Source organism: Eublepharis macularius, chromosome 15 (assembly GCF_028583425.1).
Source record: "Eublepharis macularius isolate TG4126 chromosome 15, MPM_Emac_v1.0, whole genome shotgun sequence".
NCBI lineage: Eukaryota > Metazoa > Chordata > Lepidosauria > Squamata > Eublepharidae > Eublepharis > Eublepharis macularius.
The window spans coordinates 46,507,469-46,523,548 of record NC_072804.1 but is presented as its reverse complement, the minus strand read 5'-3'; the positions used below and the strand labels follow the sequence as shown (position 1 = coordinate 46,523,548).

General features: G+C 46.2%; 2 protein-coding genes across 2 annotated transcripts; one reads left to right on the top strand and one right to left on the bottom strand.

Moving 5' to 3' along the window:
* The first annotated feature begins 2,899 nt into the window (after positions 1-2,899).
* Positions 2,900-8,701, top strand: LOC129343746 (gilatoxin-like). Its single transcript, XM_055000128.1, has 6 exons — positions 2,900-2,917; positions 3,630-3,732; positions 4,300-4,453; positions 5,035-5,303; positions 7,602-7,738; positions 8,286-8,701. The coding sequence occupies exons 1-6, from the start codon at positions 2,915-2,917 to the stop codon at positions 8,481-8,483; spliced, it is 864 nt and encodes a 287-aa protein (XP_054856103.1). The 5' UTR covers positions 2,900-2,914; the 3' UTR covers positions 8,484-8,701.
* A 2,796-nt stretch (positions 8,702-11,497) lies between these two features.
* Positions 11,498-15,857, bottom strand: LOC129343596 (SCAN domain-containing protein 1-like). The gene is made up of 3 exons (XM_054999892.1): positions 15,818-15,857; positions 13,347-14,337; positions 11,498-13,025 (listed from the first exon to the last, which is right to left on the bottom strand). The coding sequence occupies exon 2, from the start codon at positions 14,241-14,243 to the stop codon at positions 13,389-13,391; it is 855 nt and encodes a 284-aa protein (XP_054855867.1). The 5' UTR covers positions 14,244-14,337; positions 15,818-15,857; the 3' UTR covers positions 11,498-13,025; positions 13,347-13,388.
* Between the last annotated feature and the right edge of the window lie 223 nt (positions 15,858-16,080).

Genomic DNA, 16,080 nt, shown 5'->3' with positions numbered 1-16,080 from the left:
CCTGCAGATGCTGAAAAAAAGAGAAGAGGCTATCCTCCTTAAAAGTACTGGTACAAAGCAGCAGGAAATCGTAGGAGGAAAGACATGCAAGTAGACCCAGTGAAAAAGGAGACTTTTGTTTTGATCCTTGGACATTTGGAATAGAGCACCTATTGTATAATTACATTGGTTTATTTTGGCAATTACCGCTTGTGAATATAATTGTACAATTCTCATGTTTATTAATTGAACAATTGATCGGGCGTATTGCCCTTTAAGAGAATGATTCCGTGATATTAAATGCTTTTCACTGGGTATATTTGCATGTCTTTCCCTTACAGATGCAGCAACTGGCATCCAGTGATATTAGGGTTGCCATCTCCAGGTTGGGAAATTCCTGGAGATTTGGGGGGGGGGGGGTGGAGCCTGGAGAGGGTGGGGTTTGGGGAAGGGAGAGGCCTCCACTGGGTATAATGCCATAGAATCCACCCTCCAAAGCAGCCATTTTCTGCAGGGGAACTGATCTCTGTCGGCTGGAGAGAGATCTTCAGCTGCCACCTGGAGACTAGCAATCCTAAATGATATGCCGGGGTTTCCATTTAGCTAGTGTGGGATATCTTCTTGACCCCAAGCTAAGGAACTGCCAGGCAACTAACTGGGGATTTGAATGCACATTTCCCCGTTTTCATCTGTTACTTTAATTGCTACACCGCACTGCCTTATCAGCTGGACCAAAATGCTATGTAAGAGCAAAAACCATCAGAGTAAAAGCAACACTCTTATGGGTGGCAACCGCTTCCATTCACACATAAGGGGGCTACACATACTTATTCAACTGCATTTGTTCTCTGACATGCAATTAGAAGTCGAGAACACATCAGTGGATACCGAACTCCCTTCCCAGAACCAGGTTCACATCACGATGAAAAAGAAAACCCCCAGCATTCTGACGAGTTGCATAGCGGCACATTTGCCTGGTGTTGTCTCTCTACATGTAAGTAATGAACAAGATCAGCAATTAACAAAATGATTTGGAGAGAGGGAATTGGCTCAGCACTTGTGGACTTTTCTGTTTTGTTTACGCATAAAGATCAGTGCACAGGTGTCCCGAAGATACCAGGTTCTCACCATCCCACACTTTACTTAGCGGGGCAGCCATAGGGAGAGAAAATTGGAGCTAGTTGTTTATCTGGTCAGAAGCAGAGTCAATGCCTTCTAGAAGGGAAAAGCAAAAGTATGCCCAGGACATGACTAATGCTGTCTATGGGGCACTGACCTTGAAAAAGCTTTAATAGGTTCAGTTGGTATGGAATGCTGGGAGTTAATGCCTCTAAAGGCCAAGTTTTCCTGATCTTTAAAAGACCTTCAACCTGGAAGGAGGAAATTGCTGAAACATGGGCTGCGCAGGGCAGGTTGTTTCTCTAAACATTCATAAAACTGATAGCAGTTAATAAACTTGCAATAAATTTCCAGTGAAATCCTGTACAAAGTTACCCCAGACTAAGCCCATTTAGCTGAGCATAGCTCACTTTCTTAAGCCAACCTATAGAATTTTTATTTACATCATACAAAGCCTCAAAAGGAATAAATGCTTGCTCTGTTATAATGGTCAAATATTACAAAAATGTTGTTCTGTAGTGATGTATAGATGTTCTATACTGATACCCTGAAGACACTTAACATCCCTTAAAAATCTGAGAGAGCTGTGACTGACCCAAGGTCACCCAGCTGGCTCCAAGTGGAAGAATGGGGAATCGAACCTAGTTCTCCAGATTAGAGTCCCGCCGCTCTTAACCACTACACCAAACTGGCTCAGGTACAGCAGTTAGTGTTGGACTAGGATCTGGGAACTCCCATTTCCAATGCCCACTCTGCCATGAAAACTTGCTGGGGGACTTTGGACGAGTTACTCACTCTCCGTCTAACCTACCTCACAGGGTTGTTGTGATGCTAAAACAGAGAAGAGGAGAATGATGTAAGCTGCTTTGAGTCCCCACTGGGGGAGAAAAGCAGGGTGCAAATGAAGCCAATGCATTCTTGTGTGTGTTATGTGCCGTCGAGTCGTTTCCGACCTATGGCGACCCTATGAATGAAAGACCTAGAAAACATTTTGTCTCTAACAGACCTACTCAGATCCTGCAAACTGGAGGATGTGGCTTCTTTTATTGAGTCAAGCCACCTCGTTTTAGGTCTTCCTCTTTTCCTACTACTTTTCCTAGCATTATTGGCTTTTCCAGAGAATCTTGTCTTCTCATGATGTGACCAAAGTACGATAGCTTTAGTCTTGTCATTTTAGCTTCTAAGGAGAATTCTGGCTTGATTTGATCTAGTACCCACTTATTTGTCTTTTTGGCTGTCCGTGGTATCTGTAAAACTCTCCTCCAGCACCACATATCAATTTTTTTCCTGTACCTTTCAAATAATGACCATTTCCCTAATAAAGTTATTTGATCTTATTCTCTGAACTATTTCTTTTATAATCTGTGAGTTTACTCCTTGCAACAGCTGTCCTTGCAACATTAAAAAAGGATCCCCGTTATAAAAACTAGCAAGAGATTCTAGCTGTGAAGTGATAAAGAGAAGGGAACTTGGGTTGTCATTTGACATCTCAGTGTATATCAACAGTGGCATCTCTAACCAGAGCGTCTTGTGTCTGTTAGTCATTATCTTGTGACTTTTAGGGGATGTTTCTGTCTCTTGGGTATCACTATGAATCTGGAAATGATTTTATCAATATTTGTCCTTTAGGCCCCAAATTATATCTTCTTGAGACTCGGCATGAAGTCTCCTCCGGGGTTGTCAACATTTTATGACTCACCAATCATATAAAAGGCTCGACTTGATTCATGTTAATTTGGAGATGTTCAGACCCATTGGATTCACATCCTGGTCTTTGTTTGTTCCCAGGGATGAGCCTACGGCTTTGGGCGGCTTTATGGTATGAAACTGTATTCTTCAATATGGTGAGGCTTATAGGTTTTAAACTCTATGGACTGGCTAAAGGAAGGGAGATGTCCAAATGAGCAGAGATTATTTTAGATTAGATGCATTTCAAGTTTGTTATTATCAATTTATAATTTCTAAGAAGAACTGTATGCTGTGTGTGGCCCATATCTCTCTCTCCATGTGGAGGATCCTGTTGAAGGTCAGGTTATCCCAAAATCTGCTTTTTAATATCATTAATATTCTGTGTTGGTGGTGGACTTATGGCAACCCCTGGTGGGATTTTCATAGCAAGAGACTAACAGAGGTGGTTTGCCATTGCCTGTCTCTGCAACCCTGGTCTTCTTTGGAGGTCTCCCATCCAATTACTAACCAAGGCCAACCCTGCTTAGCTTCTGAGACCTGACGAGATCAGGCTCACCTGGGCTACCCAGGTTGGGGCAATAGTCTGCATTGCGAGCTTTTAAATGTTCTTCAATAGTGGTCCCCCCCTCATTAGTCACACTTCTGTTTTCCCCTTCTAGAGGAAACTGGTTCTGCTTCTGTCTTAATGACCACCCAAACCCGATCTCTCTGCACATAGCTGCCTGGCTGAGCCAGCTGTGGGACTGTGAGAATCTGGATCCTTCCAGACACCTGCGCATTGACCTTTGTGTGCAAACCAAACAGTATTGAGCCTGTTTTTATCATGTTTTGTTAATCGCCAGTCTATTTCACCGCCTACACGTCTGGGCACAACACCGGGCAAAGGTTCTGCTATGGGACTCCTCCGATTGTTCGGCATTTTCGTGTGGCTGCTGCTGCCTTATGGTGAGAATCAGATCTTATCCTGAGCCCAGGAAGGGGGTTTGATGCATATCATCTAGTTCATGATCTCCAATTGTGTGTGGAAGTTTAAAGGTTGTTGAATAATTGTGCATGCGTTGCACCCATGTGTGCAATCAGCATAAGGTGTCAGCCATAGAGGTGTGTCTTTTACTCCATTTTTTCCTCTTGCAAATGCATGCAATGTTTTTTTTGGGGGGGGGAGGTGGAGAACCAGTATGGTACAGTTAGCCAGACTAGAACTTGGAAGTATTTCAAATGAGAGTGTCTCGTGAATGTTCGTCTGATCCTGTAACATTTCCAAAATCAAAATTTAGAAGAGGAGTTTGAACTGTATTCTCATTTCTAGAATGCAGGTGTTAACTTTATCTGGCTCTTAATAAATATTCAAAGAAGTCCAGAGATGCTGTAACTTTCAGCCCTTCTTCTTGTGGCGAACGAGAGAGAGATGATGCCAGTTATTTTGCAGAATGATTGGCAGGTGTTGATATTTTTCGAGGGCTTTAGTATCCATCCCAGTTCTACAGAAAGCCATCCCTGTTTATGTTGCAGTGTCTCCGTACCGTGATCGGATCATTGGAGGCAAAGAGTGCTATGAGAAAAAGCATCCTTATCTTGCACTGCTCTACCGCTTAACAAGTCCTTACTGCTCTGGAATATTAATCAACAAAAACTGGGTACTCACTGCTGCTCACTGCTGCAAAAGGTGAGGAGTGAGGGAGATAAGAGACGGGGGACCTGTTCAGAATCCTCTTTCAGATCTTTGGCAATTTTCAACAGGCATGCCATTTGTCCTCTTTGGGCAGACAATCTTCTGGTGGTCCAGCTCTCCTGCCCACGCATTTATCTGGGTCAGCGGGACAAACAAGAGGGGGCAGAAATGACATGACTTGTGGGATCATTGCAGTCATCTGCCCTGAGCCTGCTCGTGGGGAGGGCAAAATATAAATAAGATAAAATAAATAAATAAATAAACTAAGCTGCAAACTGGCAATTGCTCTTAAAGAGCTGATTTGGAAATCTAGATGTTTTATCAAGTGGTACTGGCATGGTGCGCTTGCTTGTTCGTTAGCGAAATTCACAGCCCAATCTAATAGGTAACAGGGACCAAGACGCCATCTTTCCATTTCCTGCCTTTAGGGGTGAGATTAGCAGCCGTGTTCAGCCACTAGTCCCAGGATATCTCCTGTCTGCCAGAGGCCATCCCAATCTATAGCATAATCGGCTGGTCAGTCTAGGCTTGGCTTTGCGGGACTCACTTGAGATCTTTGCTGTTTTTTCTCGTAGTGGTGACATTGTGATCAAGCTCGGAGAGCACAACTTGGAAGAGTCAACTGGGCGTGAGCAGATGAGGACCAGTGCAGAAACTATTCTATACAACACCAAGGCTGACGCCAAATGTGAATGCGAATGCGAAAACGACATCATGCTGATCCGGCTGAATAAACCCGCGGACCTTACAGAATACGTAGCCCCTATCGATTTGGGCATAACTCCTCCCCCTTTGGGAACAAGCTGCACTGTGATGGGCTGGGGTGCAATCACAAGTCCTGAAGGTAAGCCCTGGAGTTGGATCCACCTTGCTTTTCCAATGAGGAAAAAGAAAAGGTGGGGTCCCCTCCAACCACCAAAAAGTTGATGCTGGATTTCATGGAATCTGCAGAGACAAAAGCCCAGGGCTTTTTTTCAGCTGGAACGCGGTGGAACGGAGTTCTGGCACCTCTTGAAAATGGTCACATGGCCAGTGGCCCCGCCCCCTGATCGCCAGACAGAGGGGAGTTGAGATTGCCCTCCGCGCCGCTTGGCGCAGAGGGCAATCTCAACTCCCCCCTGTCTGGAGAGCAGGGGGCGGGGCCACCGGCCATGTGACCATTTTCACCAAGGGCAATTTAAACTTTTAAAAACTCACCCCTTGTTCCAGCCAACCCAAACTGACGTCATTGTGCAGTCCTGGGAGCATGTGCACACTTTGCGAGCACGCATGTGGTACTGGGGGCACCACCTTCTGCTAGGAGTTGCCCCCTGTGCTGGCAAACCACTGAGTTCCACCACCTCTTTTCCCAGAAAAAAAGCCCTGCAAAAGCCAATGTAGAATTGAGGATGTAGGAGGAAATTAATCAGAAGGGACTGTGCAAAGATCCCACCCATAATGCGCACCGGCTCTCAGCAAAGTCCAGCGTTTCTCAGAACCCATATCAAGCTTTGATCTGGCATGAGCAAGCAGGTCTATTGGATCACACGCTGCCCACGTCGACTGCTCTGAGAAACTGACAACTCACCCCCTAAACCAAGCCAGTCTCTTAGACAGTCAGAGACAGAGAGAAATTCACATGGGATCCGAACTAAATGCTGCCTAGGAAACAGTTTAGAAGACGCATGCAGACAAATATACACATGCATCTCTTTATCAACGTGCCTGCTTTATAAAAATATTTATTATTATTGTGTATTATTTAATTTTTATTAAAATATTTATATCCTGCCTTTCCTCATGGCTTGAGGGGGCTTACAAATCAAAATTAAAAACCTCGCAATACAAAATAAAACCCCAGATAACCCCACATACACCCCCCAAAAGATGTCTTCAGTCTAAAAAGACCTGGTTTGCAGCACCTCCTGAAAATTTCTGAAGATAGCACCTCCCTCCCACCTACCCAGGGAAGTGGGAGCTACAGTGGAAAAGACACAGACTCTGATTGATGCCAGCCGGGCTACCTTAAGTGGAGGAACAGACTGCAGTTGGCGCACTGGGACATGCAGACATGATGGTCCTTTAAATAGGAGCATCCTAGGCCATGAAGGGCTGTAAATGTTAGTTTTAAAGGTACCTCTGGACTTCTATTTTGTTTTGCTACGATAGACTAAAATGGCTGCCCCTCTGGAATGTTAAAGATCAATGCAATGTCTTGAAGAGTTAGATGTGAGAGACAGGTGGCAGATGGCAGCTGTGACAGCTGGGGCGGATTGCCCTCACAATGTGGTTATACTGGTGATAGGAGGCCACTATGGTCCGTCATAGAAGGGTCACACCCTCCATGATGCTCACTTTGGTAAGAGTGCACATGCAGAGTAGAATTAGAATAAAAGAGGCCCTTAAGAGTCACACACTGTAGCATGGAATCAAACAGCATGGCTGCCAGAAGAAAATGAAAAAGACTAGGCATGGGAAGGGAGGATGCAGAAGTATTTGAGATATCCCTCACAAGAGTATGGAAAACTGCTGTGTGGATGCTTTGTCTACAGGGTGAATTGTCACCTTAGGAGGCAGCCTTATTGAGATTCACATTTCAAGATTAAGATCCAGGTCTTTGACTGCAGACCAACATGGCTACCACTTGAAATATAAAGATTGTTTTCTTTTTAAAAAGCTGGGGGCGTAGAGAATGAATGGCATGGCATATTGTCCCAGCAAAGCACTTCCTCATCATTTACTAGATTAGGGTTCCCCAACATGGTGCCCAGGGGCACACTGACTTTTTCAGAAAGTGGGCAGGGCTACTATAAGGCAGGGCTGTCCTTATTCAAATGAAAGTTTTCCACTGTGGTAGCAGCCACAGCATATATATAGGACAGCTAAGTCCCTGCTCTTTCTTTGCATGGTTTCCATCTTACCTTCAGGGTTTCTTTCTTTTTATTCTTTCTCCATCCCCTCAGGCTTTTCTTCTTTTTTCATCCCCTTGTACACTTCTTTTGCAAAGCAAGGAAAGCAATATTGCCATTTGGTGCCGCCTTCAGGGGCAGCCATTTGGGGGCGGCCCTCACCCCCTGCTCCCAAAATTCCAAAGGTGCCCACGGGCTCAAAAAAAGTTGGGGATCCTTCTACTAGACAATCATCACTGCCTTTGGTTTTTCAGAAACGTTTCCCGCAGCTCCTCAGTGCGTGAACATTACCATCCTTGAGACCAAATTGTGTGAGGAAAATTATCCATGCATAGTGCCTGAAAATATTCTTTGTGCCGGGGTTCCTGAAGGAGGCAAAGACTCATGCCGGGTAAGGAGGTTGTCCCTTGTAGACAGGAAGTTGGGTGTGTCCATGAAACCATAGAAGACAAACTAGGCCTGCTGAAATGACTTTTCCATCAAGCCAGAATTCTGGTTGAGCTATGGAACGGATCATAATCCTTCAGATATTAGAAGCGATGGGTAGTTTCCCAGGATTGATTTGGAATAGGCTCGTCTAAACTTCCCACTCACATAGCACGTGCGCTGACTTTCAGCTCCCAGATTCTTCCCACAAAAAAGAGAGGTGGCACATTCCCTAGCTATGGACCTACCTTAGGAGACAAGGGGGCAGATATGTTGGGGGGGGGGAGCAAGCAGCCATTTTTTCCACTACTCTTTGGTCCCTTTTGCTTGCATGCTCCACGGAGAACATATGGAGAGGTTTAATCTGCTGCAAAATGCCTGGAAACTTTCAGGACAAAGCTGTCTCTAAAGGATGGCAGTGACTGAAAGTCCAAAAGGAGAATGGAGTCTCCTTCTTCCCACCACAGAATGAATGCATTGGTAAGACCTTTCACAATCTCCTTTCTTTACAGGGCGACTCTGGTGGACCACTTGTCTGTGACAATAAGCTTCATGGCGTTGTGTCTTTAGGGGGGGACCCTTGTGCCCAGCCAGAGCTCCCGGCTGTCTACACCAATATCAGCCATTATGTTGACTGGATCCAGGAACATATTGGTGAAAGCAACAAAGGATCCAGTCCTAAGCATGGAACACTGGCAGATGCCTCTTGAAGTCGTCTTAGTGCGAAAGCACCTGGTTTCCCTTTTTTGAATTACCTAGTCTTTTAAACAGATCAGAAGTAAGTCTCATTAAATCGAATGGGACCTATTCCCAGCCATAAGTGCATTCTACTGTAGCCTTCTCATCCTCTATCAACAATCCTATGTCTGGTTCTGAAATCTAATAGAAAAAAATAAATAAAGCAATGTTATTCCTGGATAACATACAAGGGTGTTTCTCTTGATTTCCAGTCCTATGGGTATAGCCCCCCTGTGAAAGCAGCCTATAAACGAAGCAGCATTTCCCTTCTTCTAGAAAAAAAGCTTTGTATTACCGGAATGCTTCTGGAGAACAGAAACTGATTGCATTCGTAACACAAAAGGTTAAGATTTTAAAATGGTCTGGCAGAACTATGCCATTGCGGAAGTACTCTAGAAACTTCTCCCAATACATTTCCTCTGCAACCCAAAAGCATTCTTGCAGTGGGGCAACAGCTCTGCTTTCAGAAATGGTGGAATCTCAGGATGCTACACAGAAACAACACCTCCTTGGCTTTCGATTAGAGCCTGTAAGGGGAATACAGCCATCTCCCGTAAGAAAACAGAAAGCCCCAAGCAAATGGAGGCGGGGGGGGGGGGGGGGAGTCTGCTGTTTACTGAAGTAGTTCTGGTGACAAGGGAGCGAACCACAGCTAATACAGAGCTATGAACAAATGATTAAGCAAATCTTTTAAGGACTTTAAATTTACAAGACGATATGGCTTTGGGAAAGCTGCATGCATCATCACAATGTTCGTTTTGCCAGTTTTTAAGTTACTGACTGAAATGTTCTCAGGCTTGCAAATATATTTTTAAAAAATGCATACACAAATTATCCGTATAAGTACTATAGACACATTGGGTGGATGCGTAACATTATCTAGTCTAGGGTTCCCCGACATGGTGCCTGTGGGCACCTACCAAGAGTTTCAGGAAGTGGGTGGGGCCAGAAGGGGCCTCTGCTCATGTAATAATGTTTTGGAAATAGCTGCCACCACAGCACAAGGATCTTTACCTGAAGGTAAGCTAGGCATATATGCAAGAAAATATTTTAAAACAGTACCTTCATTTTAAAAGGCATCCCATTAAACAGAGCTTCAGCCTGAAATGTTGAAGAATTACTATGAGTTATGCATAATCATATTCCTTGAGACCTTGTGGCTGGCTCCACCTCCTGCAGCAGCCATCTTGTGGTTGGGGTCACGACCCTGTGTCAGAATTCCAAGTGTGTACAGGCTCAAAAAGGTTGGGGACCCCTGACCTGGTCTATACAGCTGCTGTTATATAATTTTATTTCCCTGTTCTTCCAAGCAGGTGCCCCCATTTTATCATCACAACCCCCCGGAAAGGTAGATTAGGTTGAAAGCACGAGTGACCCTTGGTGACCTAACACTTTTCATGGCCAGTGGGGATTTCAGCTTGCTCCCTGCCCCCATCCCAGCTGCACCACAAAGCCAACGCACCAAAGTATACACCATGCCTGTATTACAGATGGTTTCAGGCAGGGCTTTTTTTCTGGGGAAAGAGGTGGTGGAACTCAGTGGGTTGCCCTCAGAGAAAATGGTCACATGGCTGGTGGCCCCACCCCCTGCTCTCCAGACAGAGGGGAGTTTAGATTGCCCTCTGCGCCTCCCAGCTGCACGGAGGGCAATCTCAGCTCCCCTGTCTGGAGATCAGGGGGCGGGACCACCGGCCATGTGACCATTTTCAAGAGGTTCCGAAACTCCGTTCCCCCTGAAAAAAAAACCCTGGTTTCAGGTAGGTAGCCATGTTGGTCTGCAGTCAGAGCAAGATTTGGGTCCAAGAATGTCCCAAATTTCTGAGGTACGAGCTTTGAGAGTCATAGCTCTATTCATCAGATGTCAAAGTTCATACTTTGAAAATCTAGTTGGCCTTTAAAGTGCTACTGGACCCAGATCTTGTCTACAGATGGAGAGTTTGTCCCTCAAGATGCCCAGGCAGCAGACAGACCCTCCTGTGACAGACATGTATGCCTTAGAAAAGGAGTTTAATGCTGCCTTTTAGTAAGCCAGCTAACTCCTGTCCTGGATCAGCTGCGCCCAGTTTAGCTCAGCCAAAGGAATCCAAGGAGAGGGCCCTGGCTTTTGCTGAATGCACACTATTTGAAGCAACTATTTCAAAGCACGGGGATGGAGTCAGTTATCATGCTGTGGGCAAATGGACTAGTGTCACCTTCCCAGCAGGCATTATTTGCATCTTGTCTGGATTCAGTTTTAATTTGTTTGCCTTCAGCCCTCAGGCAAGACTAGAAGTGGGCGGCATTTACATATCGGCGACATCCAATTTTGTAGTTATGAATTATTTCACCTAAAGGCTTTGTATAGAGGTTGAATAAAATGGTGGATGAGACGGTGCCCTGTGGAACCCCCAAGGCCATTCTCACATTGATAACAGCTGGTCTCCAATGGCAACCCTTTGAGTCAGCCCCATGAAGAATGGTTTAAACCTGTCCAAGGCACATCCCAATATCTACTTCTGTCTCAAACTGCCCCAACAGCATGAGATTGTTTCACATAAGCAATTGTAAGGGCCATTGCCCCTAAATGAAGCCCCTCCACAAAGTAAACCTTAAGAAATTTGTTGTGCTAGGGTAAAGCAAGCATTATTCAAGGGTTCATTCAGTTTATAACAACATTAGATTTATATAATGCCCTTCAGAACAACTTAACGCCCACTCAGAGCGGTTTACGAAGTATGTCATTATTATCTGCACAACACTCACCCTGTGAGGTGGGCGGGGCTGAGAGAGCTCCAAGAAGCTGTGACTAACCCGAAGTCACCCAGCTGTGTACAGATTTTGTTTTTTAAAGGGGGACGTTTCACAGCAAAGACCACAGAGAAAAGGACCAGAGGAGGCAGGGCCTTGGGGGTGTTTGGGGGCCACGATCTTCAGTTCTGCATGTAAGCAAGAGTGAAGACACAAACCAAAATGCTACTGCAGAAGAGATAATATCTTCAGACCGCTGTAGGAGGAAAACCCTTTAATTGCCTATAATGAACAGATACACAAACAACACTGAAAATTTACACAAAGAAAGCAGAGCTACAAATCCAGCTGTCTTATACAAGCTTAAAACTACATCACGATCAGGACATTTAAAGAGATTCAAAAACTTAGTACCCACAAATGAGAAAATACTGCTTCTATTGAAAACTGTAAGATAACCTGGGAAGAAAGGGGCAGCTTCCCCACCCCCCTGGGCCTTGGCTCAGGAAGGGGGGGGGTGCACAGCTCAAGCACCTAAAAGGCATCTTGACATTCAGCCAACAACTGGTTCAGCAATCATGAGATTTGGGTCACAAATTAGAACGTGCGGCTCCGTTACTCCTCCACAACAACTTGCATAATAAATGGCAATTATCAATGAGAAAAAAAATCCTGTGGCTTGTGATGGAAGTCCCAGTTGGGCCTTCAAAACTTAGGATGAGCAGAGACCTTCTGGATAACAAGGGGTGACTCTCAGGATAGCTTTGTACACAATGGCGGTGATTTGGCCGGTGAAACTTGTCATAATGGTTTCCCAGGTCGGTTTGCTCAAGCATACAGCAAGCCTCCATGCCAACCATTCCAAGGAACATGCAGTGGTGACATATGGGACTTCCCGTAAGATCAGGCAGAATGGTGTATGGAAACCAGGTCTGTATCCTATGGCAGCTGAACAAGAAATGCACGTGTGAAATGCATTTCAGCAGCCACTGTTCCACTACCGTGTACAAAGCTAGCCCAAGAGATTCATAAAACAAAATCACAGGAAGACCCCAGCATTCTCCACACCACACAACTACCTCTCCTCCTAGAGAGTTTGCTAATGGGGCACATTTGTGGCTTCTCTGATAACATGCATCAATTCTCCCATCCCCAAAAGGACAAGGCAAGTCACACTCTTTGTATCCCCTGAAAACAAGGAAAACGGTGGGGTGGGGCAAACATTCCTACCTATCATACATGGGTTGGACAAGGGGATGCTGCTTGCCTATTTGAAGGCAGGAAAGATGAAGAATATAAACTAGTCAAAGGGCATGAAGGAAAGCTGGTTCAGAGGCATGAGAAATCAACCTTATCTTGGACAGCGCTCATTTCTTCGTAAGATCACACCAAAGAGCTTCCCTTTTGCATCTCTGCCAAACGCAGATATGCTGTACCTTCCATTCACCCCCATTTGCCGACATTTCCTCTGTCCAGCTCCCAGCTGTGCATGCTTGGCCCTTGTTCCAACCTATCACCAGGTCACTGGCAAGCCGGCCTTGCATAGGTTGGAGCAAATATCAAGCGTAGCTTTGTTGATCTCCCCCACCCCTGCTCCCCCACCCGCCATGCCTTAAGAGGCTGATATCAGATGAGGTGAAGGTTTCCTCCAGGCCTGGGACTTTCTGGCAGTAAAGTCCTTCTCATGCTTAGTAATGTGTGTTGCAGTTTCTGGCTTCCCGATTCTTGTGGCCCATCTAGATTTCTCTCTGGCACAGTAGATAAACTAGGTCTTTGATTCTCTCAGTCTGCAAGGAAAGTTGAGGGCTCGTGAGAAACAAAAAACAAGAACCGCCACAACAGCAATGTTAATGGGACCCCCTCCCCCTGGAAACTCTCTTTAGCAATTCAAGCCCTGTTCACATATTACTTGCATGTATGTACATCTGTTTGTAAGAGTCAACATGTGTTCACTTTACCAATGAAACCTTTAGCTGAATAAATGTGGAGTGTAGATCACACTGTATTTAAAAATCAAATGTATGCTGTACATAGAATGTACATGCCTTCGCCCTAACTTGTGAATAGGGCTACAATGAACCAATAACGCTCCCTCCTCTTCTACTTACTGATAACCAGTCCTGCTTGTCTGCTTAAAGTCTCAAGAGACTTCAACGGAGCCAACTTCTCGCCGAAGCCCGCTGCCTTGCCCTTTCCGGGTAGGGTCGTCTCCCGGGCTCTGGGTGCAGAAACTGGTAGTCTTCAGCCAAGGCTACAGCCTCATCCCCATTTTCCGGGTGACGCTCCCGAACCCAACGCTGAACGTCCTCTGGGAGGAGGTTCAGGAACTGCTCCAGAACCAGCTGTTCCACAATCTCCTCCTTGCTGCGGGCCTCCGGTTTTAGCCACTGGAACAGAAGCTCCTGCAGCCGTTCATAAGCCACCTGAGGGCCTTCAGTCTCTTTGTACGCAAAGCCCCGGAAGCGCTTCCGCTGGTTCTCTGAGCCCATGTTGGACAGGCATGGGACGGCCTGCTCCACTTTGCCACAGCCCCCGGCCCTGCCAGCTTCCAGGCTGCTGTGAGCATGCTGAGCTTCCCCGAAGAGGTCAGGCAACATCATGGCCCTCCCTGACTCCCGAGCATCTTGGCAGACATCGGGCATCTCTCTAAAGACTTCGGTGTCGGTATCGTCCTCCATCATTCTCTTTGACCCCTTCCCTTCTCCTAAGGATGGCACGGGAGGTGGCACAACCCCCTCTGTAGAAGTTGATGCCAGGGATGCCTCAGTCTTTGGCTCTTCTTCCCGTTTCACTTGCAAGCTGGCTGCTGCCTGACACTGATCAGCAGGCGGCGGCATCTCTGAATGTTCTGCTCCTCCTCCTCCTTCGGCACAGTCATCTGCCGCCTTGGGTTCCTCTCTATCCAAATCCTGATGCTCAGTTCCAGTGCTGCTCACTGGATCTCTCTCCTTCCCTGGATCCGTGTGGGAGGTATCCAGATTTGGCTCTTGTACCTTAGTGCCCATTCTTCACAGCAATGCTACTTCCCAATGCTCACCTTCTCTGAGACGGGAGAAACGGAGGTCTCCTCAAACGTTACTTTTTCTTTCTGATAAAACACTATGCATGGTGGTGGGGAGAGAAAGAATTTCTGGTCAAACTACACTTCAGAGCAGTATCTTTTATTAGAAATATAAGCAGCCTAGATCTAAAGGTCCCCTAGGTAAAAACCATTTCCTCCACCTAGAAAACTGGCACTAGGGGCAGAAATGAAGTAAAATAAATTATTCTTGGGGTAAGGATTTCCATGATTTAATTACTCTTTGCGCCCATCATGAATCTACTATCTTAATAAGTAGCGGCAACCTTAATACAGCTTTATGTTGCCTGTATCTGTAATCAAAACGTGACTCTTACTTAGTACCAACTAGGGATACAAATAAGTAATGGTTTACTATCAAGACCTTTACTGTTTTAACATTTAACAAGTGCGTACACTAACCCACATATAAATTCTTGCATATTATCACCTCTGATACTGATTTTTCTCAAGGAAAGTTAAAATGTCATCACGCACCAGCATCAGAGTTGTGCACAAAAGGGCGGGGTATAAATCAAATAAAATAAATAAATAACAGTAAGGCCATCAATTTGGAAAACATATCCTACGAGAACACAAAGCTAACTGCCAGTTTCAGAAAACATTTAAACCTTTCCTTCAAATATTTACTTTATTTCAACACCATTCTGGTTTGCAAGAAACTGACAACAAAGCAAGTTATAATTTCTCTAGCATGTTCTCTAAACAAACCCTTACAAGCTTAATCATTTTCCCTTTCCAGGCAGAAGCCTTTTTTTTAAACCCATAAAATGGTTCCCACTTTTAATTTCCAACTAATGCATGCATAAATGAGATCACTTCAGGTGAGAGGCCGTGTTGCTCTGCAGTCAAGAGCAAAATCAAGGCCCAAAACTACCTTAAAGACCGACAATCTGGCTGGTCTTTAAGGTGCGAATGGACCCGGATCATACTTAAAGCAACCTTATTGTGATTTTGGCTCACGTGGGGGAAAGACTACAGAGTTGCCAACCTCCAGGTGGGGCCTGAAGATTCCCCCAGAATTACATTATCTCGAGAGTAGAGATCAGCAACCCCTGCTTTAGGAGGTGGACGTTATGGACTCTATACTCCACTGAGACCCCCCTCCCCAACCACTAATCCTGCCCTCTCCTGGCCCCACCACCAAATCTCCAGGAATTCCCCACTCTGGAGCTGGCAACCCTATGAGAGCCGCCTCCTTCTTCTCCCCCTTTGTTTCCCCTCCGGCCTGCACATCTGAAGACGGCTCCGGGCGGGGCCAGGATACCAGTTCTTAGTTTTCCCGCCCCATCGCCACCTCACAGCCCCGGGCTTTGCAGCCCCACAACCGAGGCCGGCCTGGCGCGCTCGCAAGGGGCCGGACTAAGGCTCGAGGCGCAAACCGGTCCAGGCGCTGCTGAGGCCGGAGTTCATCCCGCTCCACCTCCGCGAGCGACCCGCGCCGGCCCCCCGGCCCAAGGGCTTGCAGGCAGGAGAAGCTGCGGCCGAGGTAGCACCTACCCGCTTCTAGGCCCGGCTGCGACTGAGCCCCTGAAGCGCGCTTCCGGGGAGGAGCCAAACACTGCAAGTGTTTTTTAGAAAGACTCCACTTCCGGTAAACGCTGTAAGCGGCCCTTGGTCATACGGCGTCGCTCTGTCCCTTGGCATCTCGGTGGTGGAAATCATCTTTGGTATGGGAAGCGAGAGCTGCCATGCGGCACGGATAAGCTGGGTTTGGGCCAACACGTTGCAGAGATAGGAAATATGCAGGCAGTCTTCTGCTC

Excerpts from the sequence above, each read along its gene's own strand:
- LOC129343596 (XM_054999892.1), bottom strand. The coding sequence starts at position 14,243 with ATGGGCACTAAGGTACAAGAGCCAAATCTGGATACCTCCCACACGGAT.
- LOC129343746 (XM_055000128.1), top strand. Across the intron at positions 3,733-4,299 it reads GTGGCTGCTGCTGCCTTATG|TGTCTCCGTACCGTGATCGG; the intron begins GTGAGAATCAGA and ends TTTATGTTGCAG. Across the intron at positions 4,454-5,034 it reads GCTGCTCACTGCTGCAAAAG|TGGTGACATTGTGATCAAGC; the intron begins GTGAGGAGTGAG and ends TTTTTCTCGTAG.